A 19,736-nucleotide genomic window follows, 5' to 3' on the forward strand; every position below is an offset into this window, starting at 1 on the left:
TCAACCCCCTGCAATGCAGGAATCTCAGCTACAGTATCCATGACAGCTGGCCATCCAACCTCTGCTTAAAAACCTCCAAGGAAGGAGAGTCCACCACCTCTCGCGGGAGTCCGTTCCACTGCCAAACAGCTCTTACTGTCAGGATGTTTTTCCGAAAGTTTAGTCAGAATTTCCTTTCTTGTAACTTGAAGCCATTGTCTCGAGTCCTACCCTCCAGGGCAGGAGAAAACAGGCTTGTTCCCTCTTCCATGTGACAGCCCTTAAGATATTTGAAGATGGCTATCATATCTCCTCTGTCTCCTCCTCTCCAGGCTAAGCATACCCAGCTCCTTCAAGTGCTCCCCATAAGGCTTAGTTTCCAGACCCTCTCTGAACACGTTCCAGCTTGTTAACATCCTTCTTAAATTGTGGTGCCCAGAATTGGACACAGTATTCCAAGTGTGGTCTGACCAAGGCAGAATAGAATGGTATCATTACTTCCCTTGATCTGGACACTATACTTCTGTTGATGCAGCCTAGAATAGCATTAGGGTTTTTTGCTGCTGCATCACACTGTTGACTCATATTAAGCTTGTGGTCCACCAAGACTCCTAGATCCTTTTCACAAGGACCATTTGCAGTCAACTTTCCAGCTCTATTCCGTAATGATTACACAGTTGCAGCATACTGCTGAAATGTGCTTGGCCATACACTTTCCTTACACTCCATTGAACCTAAACTCCACATATCTAAGGTAAATGTAGTTTTAATGATATAAGAGTGGAATCCATAATTTCTGTCAGGTGATGGTGCAGCTGAAAATTATACAGGATCCATATTTCTATTAGTGCTGTTCCTTAAACAAAATCTCTTCAGTGCAGTGTGATTTTTACGCCCACAATTGGATCTAAAAATATCCCCTGCAACCTTCAGTACTGTCTGTGAAACAGATGTGATTTGTTTGACTTTAGGGCTGGAGTTTCAATTTCAAATTCTGTGACCTGTGCAATCAAGGTACAGATCTGCAATCTGTCCAGCAATTTTTAATGGCATTGACTGATATCGTGATGTAACCAATGTGAACTGACTATATCTACATTTTTGTTTCATAGTCCTGCAAAAACACCTTTGCAGCAGTTTTCATCCTAAAGTTCTGCTGAGTCCACACCCAAGACATACCCTTCAATATTTCGCCAATGAAAATAGGGACGCCCCATTTCATAATGATAATTTTATTATTTATACCCCACACATTTTATTGGCTTGCCCTAACCACTCTGGGCAGCTTCCAACATATATAAAAACATAGTAAAACATTAAACATTTTTTAAAAACTTCCCTATACAGGATTGCCTTCAGATGGCTCAGGGGTCAGATAATTCCATACTCTCCAACATTTCTCTCATGAAAATATTGATGTCCTAAGAAAAACTGGGACATTTCAGGATCAAATCAGAAACTGGGACTGCTTCTCTAAATCAGGGGCATCCCTGGAAAACAGGGACACTTGGAGGATCTGCCAGCAAATAGCCATTTGTTATTTGTCAGTGGAGCAAATGGCCCACTATTTGTTTCCTGGTTTGGAGTCTTCTATAGATGTAGCTTGTTTCTAGTAATGTGCATGGATCTTCAGAGTATCCACAATGATTTTGCAGAGGCTTTCTTGTAGGGGATGGGAACCTCAGGCCCTTCACATCTCTCAATATGGCCCTGGGTCTCTCCTTAAGCCTGGTCTCACTTGCTATTCAGTGAGTTCCCTCCCCTGCTCCTGTACATGCACACAATTGTGGCCTATAGAAGTTTGCAGCACTGGCAATTAAATCATACATATAATAGCCCTGTGCACTTATCTTGTGTGTTTGCTGAGCTCAGTTTGCTGAATGTGGCATCCTTTGGGAGGGAATCTTTGGAACATTAGAATGCTTACTATTCAGTGCTTTGCAACTGGCATAAAAATTCCTGGGAAAGGTATTGACATAAATTTTCCTTCTCCTATGCCCTCCCCTATGTTTTGTCAGACTAGTTTGAATTGCTGTTGGATGAAATATAATGATAAGAATTGATCAAAATTATTTGGGCAACCATTTGCTATGAACCATGCATCACATTAACTAGGTCATTGTGGTTAATAAAATGCAGTAGTAAAGTAGAGAATGAAAGTTTTATGAAGTATGTGGACCTACTTTGCAGTAAAAAGAAAAGTCCATTATTCTTGATATAGAGTATTACAGTATTAGGTTTTAAAATCAATGCTAATCGCGTCTAAATTAAAGGTGGTAACAGGTTAATAGTTCAGACATAAGTCTAATTCAGGATTAAGAAAGGCTCTTGTTAGTAGACCTGTTTCATATTATGCTTGCTTTAAATTTGTGAGAGAACTTTCTGTCATGGTGCATATTGAGCAATACTTAATGCAAGACTTATGAAATAGGTATTTCCATGACATTTTATTTTAATTACTGAGCATATGCACATTTTTCAGATGGAGTTTCTGGATCATGCAGAGTGTTTGAACTTGTGCACTGAAAAAAAGAGTTGCATGAGGTTAGTTTCCTTACCATGACAACAGTATTTGGGATCAGTGAAACTTCATTTTCCTCAAGTAGAAAACACAAATGATCAACCTTATGACCCTGTAAGGTTTGCAAATAATGAAATACTCATTCAAATGTGCTGCCTCCTCAGAGGAAAAGGAATATTTTCAGTATCAATAAAATGCATACAAAGATGCCTGCCTTCCACCCAACTACCAAACCAGTATTTTTATCATTTATAAAATGTTATATTAACAAATATGTGAGAGGTCTATTCTTCATACTCATGTAAATGGAAGCAAGAGTCATTCATGGTGTGCAAACATGTCCCACAGTGTTCCACGTAGTGAGTGTGTTTAGGATTGTATCCTAACAGTCTAGAAAAGGGGAGGGATGGTTACATGTTTAATGATCTTTCCATTATAGATATATGGTACTTTTTTTAAATCATAGAATTGTAGAGTTGGAAGGGATCTCAAGGGTCATCTGGTTCAACCGCAGGAATCTCAACTCAATCATACATGACAGGTAGTCATCCAACCTCTGCTTAAAACCCACCAAGGAAGCAGTGGCAGAGCTGGCTTCATGGGTGCCTGGAGCGGCAGCCATGCCATGCACCCAGGGGAGGGCGGGGTTATGCGCTGCATGGGGGCGGGGCAATCCATGCGTGGCGGCGGCACGATCCTCCTGCCTTTTTGTCACCCCCCTCAGAGATGGCACCCGGGGCAGACCACACCCCCCGCACCCCCTTCCTACGCCCCTGCAAGGAAGGAGAGTCCACCACCTTCTGAGCGAGTCCGTCCACTGTTGAACAGCTGTCACTGTCAGAAAATTCGTCCTGAAGTTTACAATACTAATGGATACAATAAACTCCTCTGCTACAAGAAGTGCTGCAAAACCAATTTCTTCGAGTCAGCAGATGGTCTTGCTCCTTGCACAGTTGCTTGCATCTCCTTTGGAGCTTACCTTTGCTGCCTCCACCACTCTGTCACACAGATATCAAAAACATTATGTGCGCAATCAATCTGAAATGGCAGCGATAAAGGGTGAAGCACTGGTGCTCCCAGTTCTCCGCTTTGTCACTGCCACTTCCCCCTACCACCTCTGCCATCTCAGAAGCACTGCTCCTGCATGCCGTGCATATAAAATAGCCTCAGTATAGAAAGAAAGGTGTGTTTAATTCAAATTCAAGTTGCTGTTGGGGAGGGTATGCTCTCCTGACCAATATGGTAAAATGGCAATCATGCTGATGTTGGTGTGAGCAGTGATAATGGTTATGCTCCGGAAAGGCAGCAAAGGTGAGCAGCTGATGTCGAGAGGGTTCATATTGGATCTGAAGGCATTTTGTGCCTCTTTGGGTCTCGCCTAAAGATGCAAAATCCAATAGATTGAGATATTGAATGAGTGTTCTCTTTAAAAAGGGCCATTGGGTGGCTTCCAAACAACTATCAAACAAAGCTGATGAGAATGACCAATGATGAAATATTCTTAGTGGATGAAACGTCCTTGCCACACACTTGCGTCACCACAGAGTTCTTTTCAATGTGCTCCACTTTTGGAATGGAACAATTAGCTTCTGCTTAAAAATACCTACCTCAAAACTGTGGATGCAGATGCAATTCACTGGAAACAAAGAGAGGGATGGAGGGAGAGAAAGAAAGGAAAATAGGAAATCAGATGGACTTCAGAGTGTTCGAGAAAATAATGTTACCTGTTTGAGGCAAGCTAAGTTAGCACACCTGCCTGCACAGAGAGGGCATCAATAGCTATTGATGTGGTCGTCTCGATGTCTGTTTGCATTCTGACAAATCAAACTGCTTGCAATATGATTGCAAAGGCTTCCTGTGAAAGAGAAACCACGGATTTCAGCCTGAGGGAAGGGAAAGTTTACCAGGAAATAGGAACCTTATCTTCTATATCAGAAAAATATTTTTTTCTTTCATTTTTTTAAATGCCTGTAAGTGAATAGCAGACTGATTGTACTCATGAGTTATGATAGCTTGGTGGGAATAGGATTGTTGGGAATCAAACCCAGCATGATTCAGAGTGCCCCCCATGGCCTTTGATTCCCGGTTCAACTATTGGGTAAGGTTGATTTGATTCCTCCCTTGTTCCTGATGTAGGTCTCCACTCACCCTTTCTTCCCTGGTGGTGGGGAGGAGCGGTGCCATTTTGTGTTTTACCTCAGGTGCCAAAATGTATTGGGCCAGCCCTGGATTAGGCCAAGAGTCACCCTTTGAGCTGCATGGCTGAGTGAGGATTCAAACTCTGGTCTCCCTTGTCTTAGTTCAACACTTTAACCACTACACCACACTAGATCGCACAGGAGAAAATACCCTTAACAGCAAAGGAAGGCAATTATATTTATTAGCATTTTAAAATTATGTTTGTTTTAAAACAAACATGCACATGTGTTGTTATTTTTTAATGTTCTATATCCTGGAGTTGAATATAATTGTTTCTGTATCCGACAGAAGTCTTTGCTTAGATGCCTGCTGTAGCTATCTATGGGCTGTCAGATTATTATGGAATGAACATAAGCTGGTGACAGGTAGATGGTTGGAAATAAGAGTTTGGAAGCTGAAGCTTTGATAACAGTGGCAGAAAAGTGTCAACAGAAAATGCAGAGAAGTCCCAGGTGAATTGCCACACCTGCTATATAAAGAAAGAGGATTAAACTTGCATTTCTCTTTAGTGCACTGACCTAGAAAAACTTGTTAATTTTTGCTTCATAGTTACTGGAATTCAAATGTGATCTGTGGTATAAGGAGAACCTTAACATTTTAGGAAGAAAAATTATATGATTTTTAAAGGCTGAATGTTCAGAAAGGCATTTCTTCCCTTCGCAGCCCAATGTGAAAAATAGTCACAATCTCACGTTCAGCTGAATCCTGACTTTTGAGGTTAGAACTGTTCTCAAATCAGTACCAGTTGTGTGCTGCAGAGTCATCTGTTTTCTGGAAAGTGAAGCCTATCTCAAATTTGAAGCCACAGAAAGGTTTCAAGTGGGACCACTGTGTACTTAATGATGAAGCACTTTAACATTTGAATGAGAGAAAAGTATCTTGTAACACATAAGGATGTGACACGCTCAATGCTGCAGTTGGCTGGAGATCCACATCCACTACCACATGTGTGTGTCAGCAAATTTGAGTTTAACCTCATGGTCATATGATGGGTACATTGAAAACATGGCAGTAAAATACTAATGTGAGGGGCACTCCATGAGGAGAGGGAAAGAGGAAGCACTGTAGAGCAGGAACCTTTTGAGTGGGCAATATAACTAGAAGTGTGGCGGAACACTTTAAACATTATGTTAGAATTTTATTTTATTTCATTAAAACTGATTTCCTGTTCATGAATGTGCAATCTATGCTCCCCAGCTAGCTTCTAGCCCACTGCTTAATACATTGTCCAATAACATAACCGTCCACTGAGTAGCCAAGGAGCAGGAAGTAGTGGTTGGGTGGGTGGACACAAGACAAATGCAATTGTTTGTTTATTCCCCACTTTTCCCTCAAGGGGATGTTTTTTCCTGCAGTGCAGCCCCCTTTTAAACACTCCCAGCTGTTCCCCAGTAAGGGAGATTGTGAGTCGAGGACCCGCCACCCACGTAGAGATAAATAAGACACAAGGACACGGTATTTTAGGTTAATGGGTTAAATAAGGCCACAACTTTATTGGTTATAGCATGTGAGTGGTATTGGGTTAGGCATTGGATCAAACAATCTATACATGATTCCATCCTGCTCAGCAGAGAGTCATTTGAGGATTAACAACTAGTGGGAGGAGCTTATTGATGCAAATACAACTGGAAGCTTCCCCTGATGTCACCAGGGGTCGTGCCATGGCCCTAGCCACCAGCAGATCATCGGACACAACCACTGGATCCCTTTAACAGAATAGCCAAACAAGAGGAGGGGTAGGTGATGGCCACAACCTGCCCTCCAACACACTACACATATTCCAATGCCGAACTGCCAATACCAGAAAGTTGTGACAATTTGCTACAAGGTAGGCGAAAAGCCAAGAGGCTGGTGGCAATTTGCCAAATGGATAACAATTCCTACCAGGCCCCCTGGGCAACCACAGCAACCAGCCAACATTCATAGCAAGGTCAAAATCAAAGAAATGACCTAAAGGGAGGGAGGGCGGGTGATCCATTGAAAACAGGAAAAGAATGGAGGCCCAGCGCTGCCGCGGCCGCTTAAATGCGGCCAAACCCTGCCCACACACCAGCCCTATTGGCTAGCTGAAAGGGCTTGGCGCGGCAGCTGGGCAGAGCTGACTCAGGAGGCCAACTACTCCCCCCTGCCGACGCGGGAACCAGTTCCCACTCACAACTCTTCCCCTCTGGAAAGAGGAGAGGCCTTGCAGGGAAAATAGAGATGTATCCTCCCCTTCCCACAATTCTGATGGAAGTCACACCCACCCCACCCGCAAGCTGCTACTAATCTTAGGGAAAAGCTAAACAGCAGTGTGGGGCTGATCATCACGGGGATCACAGGAGAGGGAATCTTTAGCCACATCTTTAGCTTTTTTTATCTCAACCACTCCTTTTTTGTCTTACTTGATTGTATAAAAATAATATTGCTTGAGGGTATATATATTACAAATTAATCTGACCCAATTACAGCAGTTCTAGTTGTAATATAATCTTAATCTGTGTTGACAGAATGTATTGGGCATGGCTTTCCCGTGGATGGAAAAAGGGAGTTGATTTTCATGCATATCACAAAATGCATTACTTGTTTTGCAATGTTCAGGGAACGAACAATTTACATCCAAATTCACTTTGTTTTATGTACATAGTGAACCATTCAAAAGCACCCTTCGGATCAAATGACAAGGACTTCAAACTTTGGATGTTCAAGTACTTGCTTTTTTCTGAATTGATTTATGTATTTATATTATGTTTATGGATAGATTCAGTTGTGTAAATCCCATCAACAGACTGCAGCGGCTGCCATTTCATATGCTATTTCTTAGAAGTAGGTGTCAACTGTTTTTCTTCTGGATTCATGTTTAGCATTTTCCTTTGAGAAAGAACATGGATATGCAAAGCATGTTGATTAGCCAATTGGTAATCGACCATGTTTCACCCAGTGGCTTTACTTTCTCTCCACTCACCTTCTGTGTGATGTTGCTCACCTCTGTTTTCCAACACATCCTGGAAGCTACTTGGAGGTGGAAAACAATCTTCAGACAGGGACTGAAGTTATCAGCTTCTCCACTATATGTAACACACACACACCCTCCCCAAATTATTAGGATTAGGCCCTTTGCAATGAGTCTTAGGTCAACTCGTTTGCACTGCTAGATATGGGCATGGATCTAGACTAAGGCTGACACTCTAAACCTGGGAGTAAGCCCTATGGAATTCAGTAGAACCTATTCCTGACTAGATATGGTTAGGATTTCATGTTGCTCTTAGGTCCCATTGAAATCAGTCTGAAAAGTCAACCATAGCTAGCTTACACCTCATTAATTTCAATGGTACCTAAATATAATTTAGTTTGGATGCAACTCATCACAATGTTCAAATTACTACTTCTGAAGGTTTGATGAAAGAGATACTGTAAAGTTTCAGACTAAAGCACAGAACTTCCCTGCTTTTGTCGCACGTGGAGGAACAACCAAGGCCTGTGAAGAAGTTTGTTAAAATTCACATATCTTTGAAAGGAAGGTGTGTGATGAAACTTCACAGCTTTTACTGGTGCTGTTTTCAGGTATCACCTTGATTTGAAGCAAGCTGAAGCCTGAAGCAAAGCTGCACAAGATCTAACAGAAACTTCCAGCCAAACGCTTTGAACCCTATTCAGTGAGTTTTGGGTGGACTTAAATTAATCAGAATAATAACTGAATTAAAAATTTATGCTAGAATCCACAGTGGTATTCTTTGATACCGTCCATGTTTCTTCCTGCTCTAGGCAACAGGGTGAATTTAATAAGGTAATGGGGTTACAAAGGCATGAATACCATTGCAGTGCAATCCTGTGCGTGTTTTGTTGTAATGCACCCTACATGGGGCTGCCTGCCTCACTGTTTGGAAGGTTGCTTGCCTCCCCCCCCCCCCCGAGATTTATAGCTTGCTTGCTTGTAATAAAACCTCAAGGTGGTTTACAAAAAGAGTAAAACAATAAAATTATTGGTAAAAACATTTATTTAAATCATTCAAAGAATTAAAAACACAGATTAAAACATATGTAAACTTATCTAGATAGGTGCATCTAAGCAAAAATGTGTACAAGATTCCTACACTGGAGGGGGTTAGAATAGATGGCGCTTGGGGTCTCTTCCAGCTCTGCAATTCTTGGATTCTATGATACTGTGTTTTTAGCAGCTTCCAAAAAGAAGACTATGGAGGCACATGCCTGATGTCAATAGGCAGGAAGTTCCAAAGTAAAAGACTGATTTATTACAAATGCAGAAATGAGTATTACGTAGCACCTGTAACAGAGCCAGTTCCATAAAAGGGAAGCGGCTTTGGTGGCCCTCAGGGACCTGCATAATGGAGTGCTTTCAGGCACAATTGAGGAGCCACAGATCAGACCATAGTAATGCTTGGAAGAGACACTGAAGACTTTCCCTCATCTCTTTAGCGTCATCTTGACTGTCAGCCAAGCAGAAGTTCCTGCCAAACTACCTAGAGGGTTTGCTAGAAGGCATTGCTCATCCTCAAAACTTCTCCATTTGGCCTTTGAGGGGGGAAATGTCTTGAACTTAAAGCCTCGGGGGGAGTTTTCCAGAGTCTTGTTTCCATTGTCTTCGGTATTTTTTTTAGTTCTCATTGCCACACACTCGAAAAGGAAACAAAATAGAAGCAGCTGAAAAGCATCCTTACTGAAATGCTCACACATTTCCCACTCACTCCAACAAACAAGGCTTCCCCAATCTCGGCAACAAACCACTGAACTTAAATAATTATTATTGAAGAATATTCGCTTGGGTGTTCCATGGAGCTTGTCAAAGTCAAAGGGCAGACAAGAACAGGACCTTGGACAGTTCCTATATAAGGCAGCTACAGGGTGATGCTGTCTCTACAGGGAGCCAGCCAAAAGTGGCCAGCATGGTGCGGCGGTGTTGAGGAATCACCTTTGTTGTGTTGCTGCTTACCTGGATGGAAGAGGGGTGGGGCAGGGCTGCATGGCAGCATGAGTGGAACCAAGCTGGTGGTCCTGCTTTTGCACCTACACAGCCCTGGTCCACCACCTTCCCACCTCATCAGGTAGTGATGCTGCTGCCAGGAGGGTGGTTCCACTGAACTTAATCATTTAGTGGGACAGCACTTCACTTTGGAACTCCATTCCTATTGATATCAAGCAGGAACCTTCATTGTATTCTGTTCGGCACCTGCTAAAAAGATTTCTGTTTAGACAAGCCTACCAAGATGCTTAGAAGGCTGGTGTGAATTTTGACCTGTGTTAGTATTTTAACTTTTTGTTTGTTTTAGAATATTGTAATATTTTCTTGATTCTCTTGCTTTATCTTTTTGTAAACCACTTTGAGATTGTATTTTTACAACTGAGTGGTGTACAAGGTGGAGGTATCAGTAGGCTTGGGAGAACTAATTCCTTGCCCCAACTATGCTATTGAATTCCAACCTTTAACACAGCAGTAAGAAGGCTAATTTGCAACTACTATGAACATTGCCATTATTTCTTCTCTCTTGGCAGTCTAAATATTACCGCTAATAAGAATCACAGAAGGGAATTATAATCACTTTGCAAAGTTAGCATGCTCTCTGCTTGTTACCACTAATCTTAGCAGGATGTCATTTTATTAGGTTCCTGTGAAATTGTAACTTAGGTTAATTCTCCCTTTTGAAGTAGTATATGATCCAATACTTGGGTCATTCTACCTGTGGGCTATGACTGGCAACTGGATACTGTAAGTTCAGTGGCATTTACCCATTGTTAGCTGCAAGAAGGACGTGTGCCAGAGGATTCTTGCTTTTGGATAGCTGAAAATGAGATGAAAGCGCTGGGCTGTAATTATTCCATATTCTCCTTTCATTGCTTAAAAAAAAAGTTTGAAACTTCCGCCAGTGCTTATGGAACTCTCATTTAAACAGAGGTGGCTGACGGCCGGTTATTGCTTCTGCTTCTGCTGACGAAATGGGCTAGGCTGCTTCTTTTGCTGAGTGCTTATTTTCTCTGCTGCAGTACTATTTTCATGTGCTGTTTTTGATATTTTTGTGGGTTTTACAGCAAGTGCTACTATTAGTGGCTTTGGTTTCTTCAAATAAAGGTGGCTTACTATTTTAATATATAAATAAAAAGTAGCCATTTGTTGAAAATGTTTTCAATGTTTGATATTTTACTGTTTTATATATGTTGTAAGCTGCCCAGAGCAGCTGTAGGAACCCAGTCAGATGGGCGGGATATAAATAATAAAATTATTATTTATTATTATCACAGCTGTTAGCTTTGTGGCTTGGTTCAGAATGTCTGATTTCAACCAGTCAAATCAGTGAATTTCACCAAAATCAGTTATTAGAAGTGTAAGTAGCACTGGAGGATTTCTGTCTTCAAACTATGGTGCAATCCTACACAACTATACCAAGAAGGCAATACAACTGTCTTCAAAGATATTTTACTGTCATGGTAGGATGGGCTAATCTGTCAGTTTTGGTTTCTCCCAGATTCTCATTTTTCCAATCTTAAATTCAGTTCTCCATATTTCCACAACAATTTGCAGGGGGTTTTTTTGGTTTTTTTATGTACTCATGAAAATTTGCCAGCATTTTATCGTTGCCGTTGACTTATAAATTTTCACTGCCAGCTGAAAATTAGCACTGCCAGCTAATTGCCCCATCTTTTATGTGAAGATTGCAGCTGTGTTGTGTTGTGTTGTGTTGTGTTGTTTTTAACATGCACAATACACGTTCCCCCCCCCTCCATTTTGTCTGAAGGTGTACCGTGCATTTGATTTTAATGTAACACACTCTGGGATTGTTTTGTCAGTGAAGGGCAGGTAGGACATACTTAAAAGAAATTAATTTTTAAAAATGCCTTGGAAAAGAGATGGCAGTTTAATAGCACTTCTTTCATCTTGGCATTGAAAATCCTCTCATAGCATTTTGGATGTTGGCTGGCTGAAATGAAGAAGGCCAAATATATGACACGACGGAGTGTAGTGAAGAGACATATGCAAATGTTGTCAGACTTTTAACTTCCTGGCTGATTAGTATAAATGCATCGTGCAGTGTTTGCCTTGCGGTGAGGATTGTGGGGAAGAAAGAAAAAAAGGCATTCAAAATGTTTTTTTTATGGTCCCCATGCTAATGGTGTATATGCAGCTGTGCCCATTTCAATCACATATTAGTGCCTAATCAAAAGGTATTGTATTCCATTTAGCTTAATTTCAGCTGCTGTGTGTTGTGCTGCCTGCCTTGTTCCAACTCATCATAGGATTAGATGACTCACTGGGCATGGAGACATCTTGGTATTCAAAGCAATGCCTTTTCCTGTAGTCATTTCTCACCCACATACAAAACAGAGTGTCATTCACAATTAGCATTTTAACGTGATTAAAACCAGGCTGACACAAACAGCAATCTATGGCACTCCTTTAACTTATGGAAGGAAAACTCAATGTTCTACTGCTGCACGCTCCAACTATTATTTCTGTTTTTGCAAACACCATTGCATTAACTCAAAAATATATATAGTGCTCTGTCGACCACGAAAGAACTCACTGGTGATTTAACCATATTTTACAATAAAGAGCCACATTTATAACTGTACTGTTTGGCCATGTAGTGAAAGGAAAGGAAAGGAAAGGAAAGGAAAGGAAAGGAAAGGAAAGGAAAGGAAAGGAAAGGAAAGGAAAGGAAAGGAAAGGAGCCTAGAACACCCATGGGCGAATCTGGTGAGAAAAAATTAGATCCATAATTTTATTGTCCCAACAGGTATAGGAGATGGCTACTGCAACAGCTAATTTAGACCAAGTACCTCTTGAGTAAGCTTAGAAGTCACTGGGTAAGAAAAAATCCTTGTGAATGAGTAACTGATTAAGAAACAGGGAGCAGAGAATACGAATAAATGGACAGTTCACCCAATGGATGTTAAAAGTGGGGTCTCCCAAGGATTATGATTGGGACCCATACGTTTTGTCTCAACATAAATGATCTAGAGTTAGGGGTGAGCAGTAGCCAAGTCGGTAAAATGATTGTGAAGAGTTTCAAAAGGATCTCTCGAAACTGAGTGAACGGGCCATCAAAAGGCAAATGCAATTCAGTGTAAGCTAGTGTAGTTTGATGATATATTGGGGGGGGGCAAAATAATATACATTTCAGATGTACATTCATGGGGCCTGAAGTGGTAGTGATTGACCATAAAGGAATCTCATTGAATCAATCAAAATATAAAAGCATTGTTCTAGCCCACTTCTGACCTACAATAGAGCAGGGGGTCAATTCTGATGGGTGCTCCTTTGCAAGTAGCTTCTCTGAGAGTGACCTTTCTGCAGAGAATTCCCTTGCCAATGAGTGCCCTGCACCAGACAGCAAGGAAGAGTCAGGAGGGGCTCTTACTTTCTCCCAGAAATGCAGCCAGTGCTCAGGGCAAGCCTTTCCCAGCTGATGTCTACCTCTCCTCCTGCCTGATGCCCTGCCCACTAAGAGCCAGAGAATATTCTCGGCCATCCAGCCTGACCTGAAGTTATCTGTAGCTCTCTGTACCCAACTCGTCCGATGCCCAAGTCCCTCTGAATAGTCACCGTTTGGCTTGGGTCTCAGTCAAATCTGGTGCACAGTCCTATTTTCCGAAGAACCGTCATAGGCTTGAAAGGACAAAAATATGCAGTGTGGTCCAAAAGCTCTGAGGTTGCATTCATTTTTGGTATTAATTTTCCAGAAAAATTTCAGCTGATATCTGCACTGTCATTCAAGCAAGCTTTGCTGTTACACTAATTCCAGCAGAGAGAAGCATTAGTCGCTCTCATAATCTTTATACTGTGTGTGTGAGCATGCAGGTGACTAGGAAAATTTGTACGTCTTATGTCTCCTTATAGCTGAAATAGAAATTAAGATGTGAAATATATATATATCTTCTCCCATTTTAAGCTTTAGCTAAATGTACACTGTCTAATCAAGCTATTGCATCATTTCATCAATTTTCTTCATGTCTCACATATCTCACTATCTGCTCCTTGCTAAGTTTTACTTTTAGGTGAAGTCAAACAATCACAAACATGGCCCCTTTCAGATACAGTTTTGTGTTAGCTTTTAGTAGGTTGGGGATGCTTGGATATTAATGTGCAGTACTTTGAACTTGGTCTTGAAATTTGTCCAGTTTTGCCTGTCTGATAAATCACGAGCTGGAAAATCATTGCCAGCTTGTTTGCTGAGTTATTTTACATGCTACAAAATTCTCTGCCAGATCACTAAACCTGGGTTGCCTGGGGTTGATAATATCCAGCAGCAAGGACTCTTAAGAAAGGGAAAGGGAAACCTGTGACCCCCTAATCCCTCAACTAGAGGTTAAAAGGGATGAGACACATTGGAGACAAAAATGAAATTTTATGTATACACACTCAATGAGGGTTACAATCTTAATTGTTACCCTGATAGCGCACAGCACTTAGTTTCCATCAAAATCAGTTTTAAAAAGTAATTAAGAACTTTTCTTAAAACTTCCACTGTAAACCTGTTTCTAATTAATCCAATTCTTCCTAGAATGGCTATGTGGTCTACTAAACCATTAAATTATTTCCAGCCCCCTTCTACAATCTTTTGTTTCCCCTCAAGGAAATACAGTAATTTGAACTGTCCTGCCTAGCAAACTCCTAACCACTCAGCTAATCCCTAATGAAGCCTTTTCTATGCCCAATCTAAGCCCCATCTGATAGTTTAGCTGTCAGGTTTAACTTTTTACTCACTCCTGATTAGCGGACACTCCACCCAGACCTGATTGGCTTCTGGGTTTCAAGGAGAAGGACCCAAGGTCCATCTGTCACAGTCATGGCTTGGGGACCTTTCTTCTAAAAGCACCTCGTGGACAGCTAAATGGGTCGTGTTAGTTAGGTCATGTCATTTGCAAGCATCATCTAACTGGGAGAGAAGTCATTGTTATGGGCGCACTTAGGCCAAGGGGGTCTCTCCGGCCCCTTCGCCCTGGCCTTAAATTTGACCCTGTGACTTTATTAGTGAAGAACTCAAAAACCTTTGGTGATAGCTAACTCCAATAAATGCCCCCAAATCCCTTTATCCCTCCGTCCCTCACCCTCTCTCATCTTCCAAATGGATTCATAGCATTTAGGAGTTAAGGCCTGTAATAGAAATCTAGTGTTAATTGATTTGAGACTTTCCAGTAGATAGACAAACAAAATACGTCCATTTGGGGCCATGGAAGTATCAGGGATTTTGTTAAAGTTCATCCTCACCAGCTGTCATCTTTTAATATGAAGTCACTTAACCTCTGCCAGAATTCCTTGCTGCTTTTAGACTGAATGATCCTAGACAGATGCCCTGGCAATGGATGTGCAAACCGAAACAAGAATATTTATCTTCAGCTACTGCAGCTCCATATAATCCATCTTTCACAGGTGCAGTTTCTCAGATGGTTTGGGGGAATATTAATCTATGTTCCCACGGCAATGTGATGTGTGATTCTTTTTCTGTGCAATGTCATAGGCGCTGAGAAAATGCAAACTATTATTCTATTGGAAACAGCAGTGGCAACCAGATAACTCCAGTGACATTGCAATTACATAGCTGTGTAATCCCATGATTGACAGGAAAATAATGGTTACTAAAGGGCTGTTTGGTTTTAAAAGAGAATTGTGTTTACTTAGATAAAGACTGTTTTCAGAGGCAGGGGCAATCAGAAGCCTTTCAGTTAGAAAATTTATTGAAAGATATTGTTTATTGCTATTATTCCATTGAACATTTTGCTAAATGGCTGGTGCCTTTAACAAATGGCATCTCATCCTTTGTTATCTTGTTTTCATGCCTGGATATTTAATGTAGGTAGTGCAGCACATAGAGGGGAAAATCCATTAGCAGTGACACAGATGATATTTTAGAAGGAAAAGTCTTGTGGTGCCACGACTGCAAAGAGCATAGAGTGGAGGAGCTAACCTAGCCTACTCTCAAAAATTTCATGGAAAGAAAAGGGGACATAGCATTAACATCCTTACTGAACTCATCCTACATTTCTTTCTCTCTCTGCTCCATAATACTAGGACTTAGAATCACCCAATAAAGCTGGGTGGAAGGAGACAAAGAGCAGATAAAAGGAAGTATTTTTTCATGCAGCAGGTCAGTTTTATTTATTTTTATTCATTTAAACAACCTACTCTGTCCATACAGTCTTACAGTGAATGGCAACATTTAAAAAAATACAATACAACAATATTTCCTTGAGATACAACTTAGTGTGACAACAGATCATATGCTAACCACTGCAACAGCCAAATCAGGGGGCGGTGCCTTAGTCAAATGTTTGGATGGTTTTGCACCACACTGACATTACAGCTTTGTTGGTGTGACTCATTGGTGCTGCATAGCTTTTTGTTATTATTTTTTAAAGGCTTTATTTATTTTGAAAACATAGAAAGAGAAGCAAACGATGTTTGTTTTACATTGTACACCAAGTAGCACATAAAAGAAACCATTGCTTGCAATGCACAAAAACAACATAACCAAAACCATTAATAATAGCTTCAAGGACAATGGATGCTCCTGTCATGTAGATTCCCCCTAAACCATAAGTGGAAGAAGAAAAAGCACATATTTAATATTATTACTGTCCAAAAACAATCGTAATCATGAAAAGGAAGTCCAAGCCTATGGAATGTATATAATGAGTTTAAGCTTTCTGAATTCTTGCGTAATATAGAGGAGGGTTCCTACTGTATTTTGTCGTGTTAACAAAACTAACAAAAGCATACAGAATTTTAACAAATTTGTCTGTCTTCGAATAACCACACTCTAAGTGTCTGTATCAGCTTTTCCATGAGTGCAGGGTACCACACCTTGTGGTGCCAATACTCATCCCTCCTATGGTTGGCAATAGTTGAACATGCTGCATAGTTAAACCATGGAATTTGCTGTTATAAGGTGTAGTGAGAGTGAACAGGAATGGCTTTAAAGGAAGCTTAGACAAATCAGTGATGAATAAGATTATCAATGGCTACTAGCCATGATCTTGCCTTGAGCACTAGAGGCAGTATGCCTCTGGATATTCTCGTTGCTGGGGAACATGAGCAGGAGAGTGTCATTGCCCTCGTGCTGCTTGTGGGCTTCCCATAGACATCTGGTTGGCCATTGTGGGAAGACGATGCTGGACTAGATGGTGCTTTTGTCTGAGCTAGTAGGACTCTTCTTACAATCTTATCAGTTCTCCAGCCCTGCCCCCTCCACCATTATTGAAGATTCTTCCATTCTTGCTTAATGCTGTATTCATTTATTTTCCAATAGTTCTATATTCCACTAATGTAAAAACAAACCGTGTTTCATACATACAGGGTGTCAGTAAGCTCTCCACAGACAAAGCAGTGTTTTCAAGAGATTTTCACAAATGTGGCAGCTTGTTTTCAGATGTTACATTTCTGGAAACTGCAAGCAGGAGATTGTGTCTCAGGAGGACTTGGTTGCCTGTTCAAAGGGATATCTGGATACGCCTAATGTGTGAACCAGCCCGAATGGTTTGCCTGGAATAGACAGGTATATTTTTAAAAATGTTATTGGATTATAGTCAAATAGACTAGAGATTGACAGTCTATTCCTGGTATGTCAGTTCTTCATATATTAATTCATTAGTCCTTCCTTTTTCTTCTTTACACATTATGTATCTCACAGATGATAGACAGAGAGAGAGAGAGAGCGCATTTAAGCAAGAATTTAAATACATGTTTTATCTCAGTGAAACTTATTATGCCCTATATCATACAGCTTTTGAGATGAGAATGGTATCACAAAAGTTGGAGAAGTGAAAAATCCAATTGTGTTTTGATCCATATTTGTCTGGTAGGTATGAATTTGGTTGCTTCACTTAAAAAATGTGGACATAATGATATTCTTCTCCATCCCTAAAATATACAGTTTCAAGAATGCTGTGGAATGGAGTGTAAGTCACATATTTATGAGTTTTGCCTCATACATGGTGATCCTCCTCCTCTGAGAGAGGATTTAACCAATCTGGTACTTCTCGCTTCACTAGGTTACTATTTTCAATTGCCATCCATTGTGCAGGGGTGGGGGGTGAATTAAGCATTTCTTCTGATGTAAGTTCTTAAGCCTTTCTACTCCATTTATTTTGCCCTTAGGATACTATTTATAAAGCATCCTCCCTGTGATATAAATTCTGCAAAGTACAGTCGGCTATCACCTCTGAGTCTCAATGTTCCATAAAGAATACCATCCATAACACTCTCATCTCTGAATGTAACATTAGTCTGAAACTTGCTTTTATATACTAGTTCTCCACATGCTATTTTATTCTTTCTGTACATTTAGTGGCACATTTTGACATTGCTTGGAAAGTGGAACAAAGCATTTTATATACATTAGCAAAATTATAGCTTTTAAATCTGTTCTTCTATTTTCTTGATAGCTAAAGGGAGCCAAAAGCCTGTTTGAAAACATTTGAATAGAAAAGTTAGGGAGGGCAGTCTGGAGAAGAATAATCAGCCTAAAACAGGATACTAGAAACTAATAGCATTACTTTTACTAATGATGTTGTAGCATTGAGTTAATGGAATGGTCTTAAACATGAAGCCTCTGAGCCCCTCTCTCCCACACCTGGTCAGTAGGTAGGAAGGGCAGTTACCCTCTTTCTCCCTTTCAAAGTGGAAAAGGAACTTGGAAGTGTGACACTCTGTCCTGATTCCTCTTTCAGCTCTCTATACGCTTTTCAAGGCTCAGAATCCACCAAGATCCCTTGGAAAAGTGAAGTGTGTGCTCTCTCTCACTCTCATTCTGTCTCTTGTTGGTGGACTACTCTCAGGAAACTGGGACAGGGTATCAGTGGGCCTCACTCAAAAACCCCAAAGTGTCTAGGTGCCTAAAAAGCTAGGCAACCCCTGGTCTGAGCACTTGCGGTCACCAAAAAATAAGCAATAAAGCCAGAGCTGGGCAGTTTATGAAACAATCCAGAAGAACACTATAGGACTGATAAATTGATTCATGCCAACTCTGGACTTTTGGCTACCTTTGGGAATAGCATGACCTTGCTGCAATAGCTATGAGAGAGAGAGAGAGAGAGAGAGAGAGAGAGAGAGAGAGAGAGAGAGAGACAGGTGGCCTATGTACACTGTGCAAAGCACCAGAATTAATATTAATCCAGCTGTGCAGATGAAAGTAAGTGATGTCTTACGCAGTCATAACGTGCTCTCTCTCTGGAGTTTCACTTTAATCCTCAAGCAATAATGTCTGACATAGCATTTGCTTTATTCATTGAAACGTTACATGGAGTTCAACAGTCTGAAGGGCTTTTTCCACAATGCACTCATCTTTCTTCATCTCTGCGTCATTTTGTCGTTAGTCTCGGAATTTGGTCCTTTGTGCTATTTGTCCTTTCTGGTACCCTAAAGCATGCTGTGGGGGTGGGGCATTTTCTCACTTGTTTTGATTGCTTCATCTGGAAACCCCACTTTCCATTTTGCCTTATTTACATTTTGGGAATGTAATGGGAATATAAGATCAGGATGGGGAATGGGAGGAGGACCTTAAGCTTCTGGAAGGAAAGCTGAGATATAAATGTAATAAATAAATAAATGGACACTTCAGTGTTGTCACAAAAAGCTTCCCCAACTCTCACCTGGCCATAGAGATGACTCGGCAAAGACCCTTCATCAGTGGCGAAGTGGTGCACACAGACCCTTGCAAAGTTTCGTGGATCAGGGCCACTGTGTTTTCCAAACCAACTGTTATTTGAATCCCCAAAAGCATTTTGCAATAGCCGCTGTCTCCACTATTGTATTTCCCTGTGAACATTTCTTCTAGAATATAAACTGACTATTGTATAGAAGGGCAACGGCACAAGGCATCGATATATTGATTTTCTAAAGATGTGCACTTGGGGTTAAAAAAAATTAAAGCATTGAATGAATAGCATGCTTTGGGTTGCCACTACTTTAACCATGTTGTGACGCATCAAGAGCCATAATATATTGATAGCTATTTATTTAAAAACAAGTAAAGGGTACTTATCACTTTATGCCTTTGAGAGGGAAGATTACCCTTCACCCTCATAAGGCCCTTCACTCCCTCTCCCT

General features: G+C 40.9%; 1 protein-coding gene across 10 annotated transcripts in view; it reads left to right on the forward strand.

The window, feature by feature from the left end:
- The window catches only part of LOC310677106 (uncharacterized protein), a 332,640-nt gene that overhangs the window by 61,567 nt on the left and 251,337 nt on the right, over positions 1 to 19,736 (forward strand). The window contains exon 1 of one of the 10 annotated variants that reach the window (XM_083439489.1): positions 2,478 to 2,523. The exons of the other annotated variants lie outside the window; for them this stretch is intronic. Within the exon in view, the coding sequence (XP_083295615.1) occupies positions 2,519 to 2,523 (5 nt within the window). The 5' untranslated portion in view covers positions 2,478 to 2,518. Of the gene's footprint in view, positions 1 to 2,477; positions 2,524 to 19,736 lie in introns of those variants that run through there. 10 annotated transcript variants of the gene reach the window in all.

The sequence above is a fragment of the Podarcis tiliguerta genome (genome assembly GCF_965153285.1).
Source record: "Podarcis tiliguerta genome assembly, chromosome: 4".
Classification (NCBI taxonomy): domain Eukaryota; kingdom Metazoa; phylum Chordata; class Lepidosauria; order Squamata; family Lacertidae; genus Podarcis; species Podarcis tiliguerta.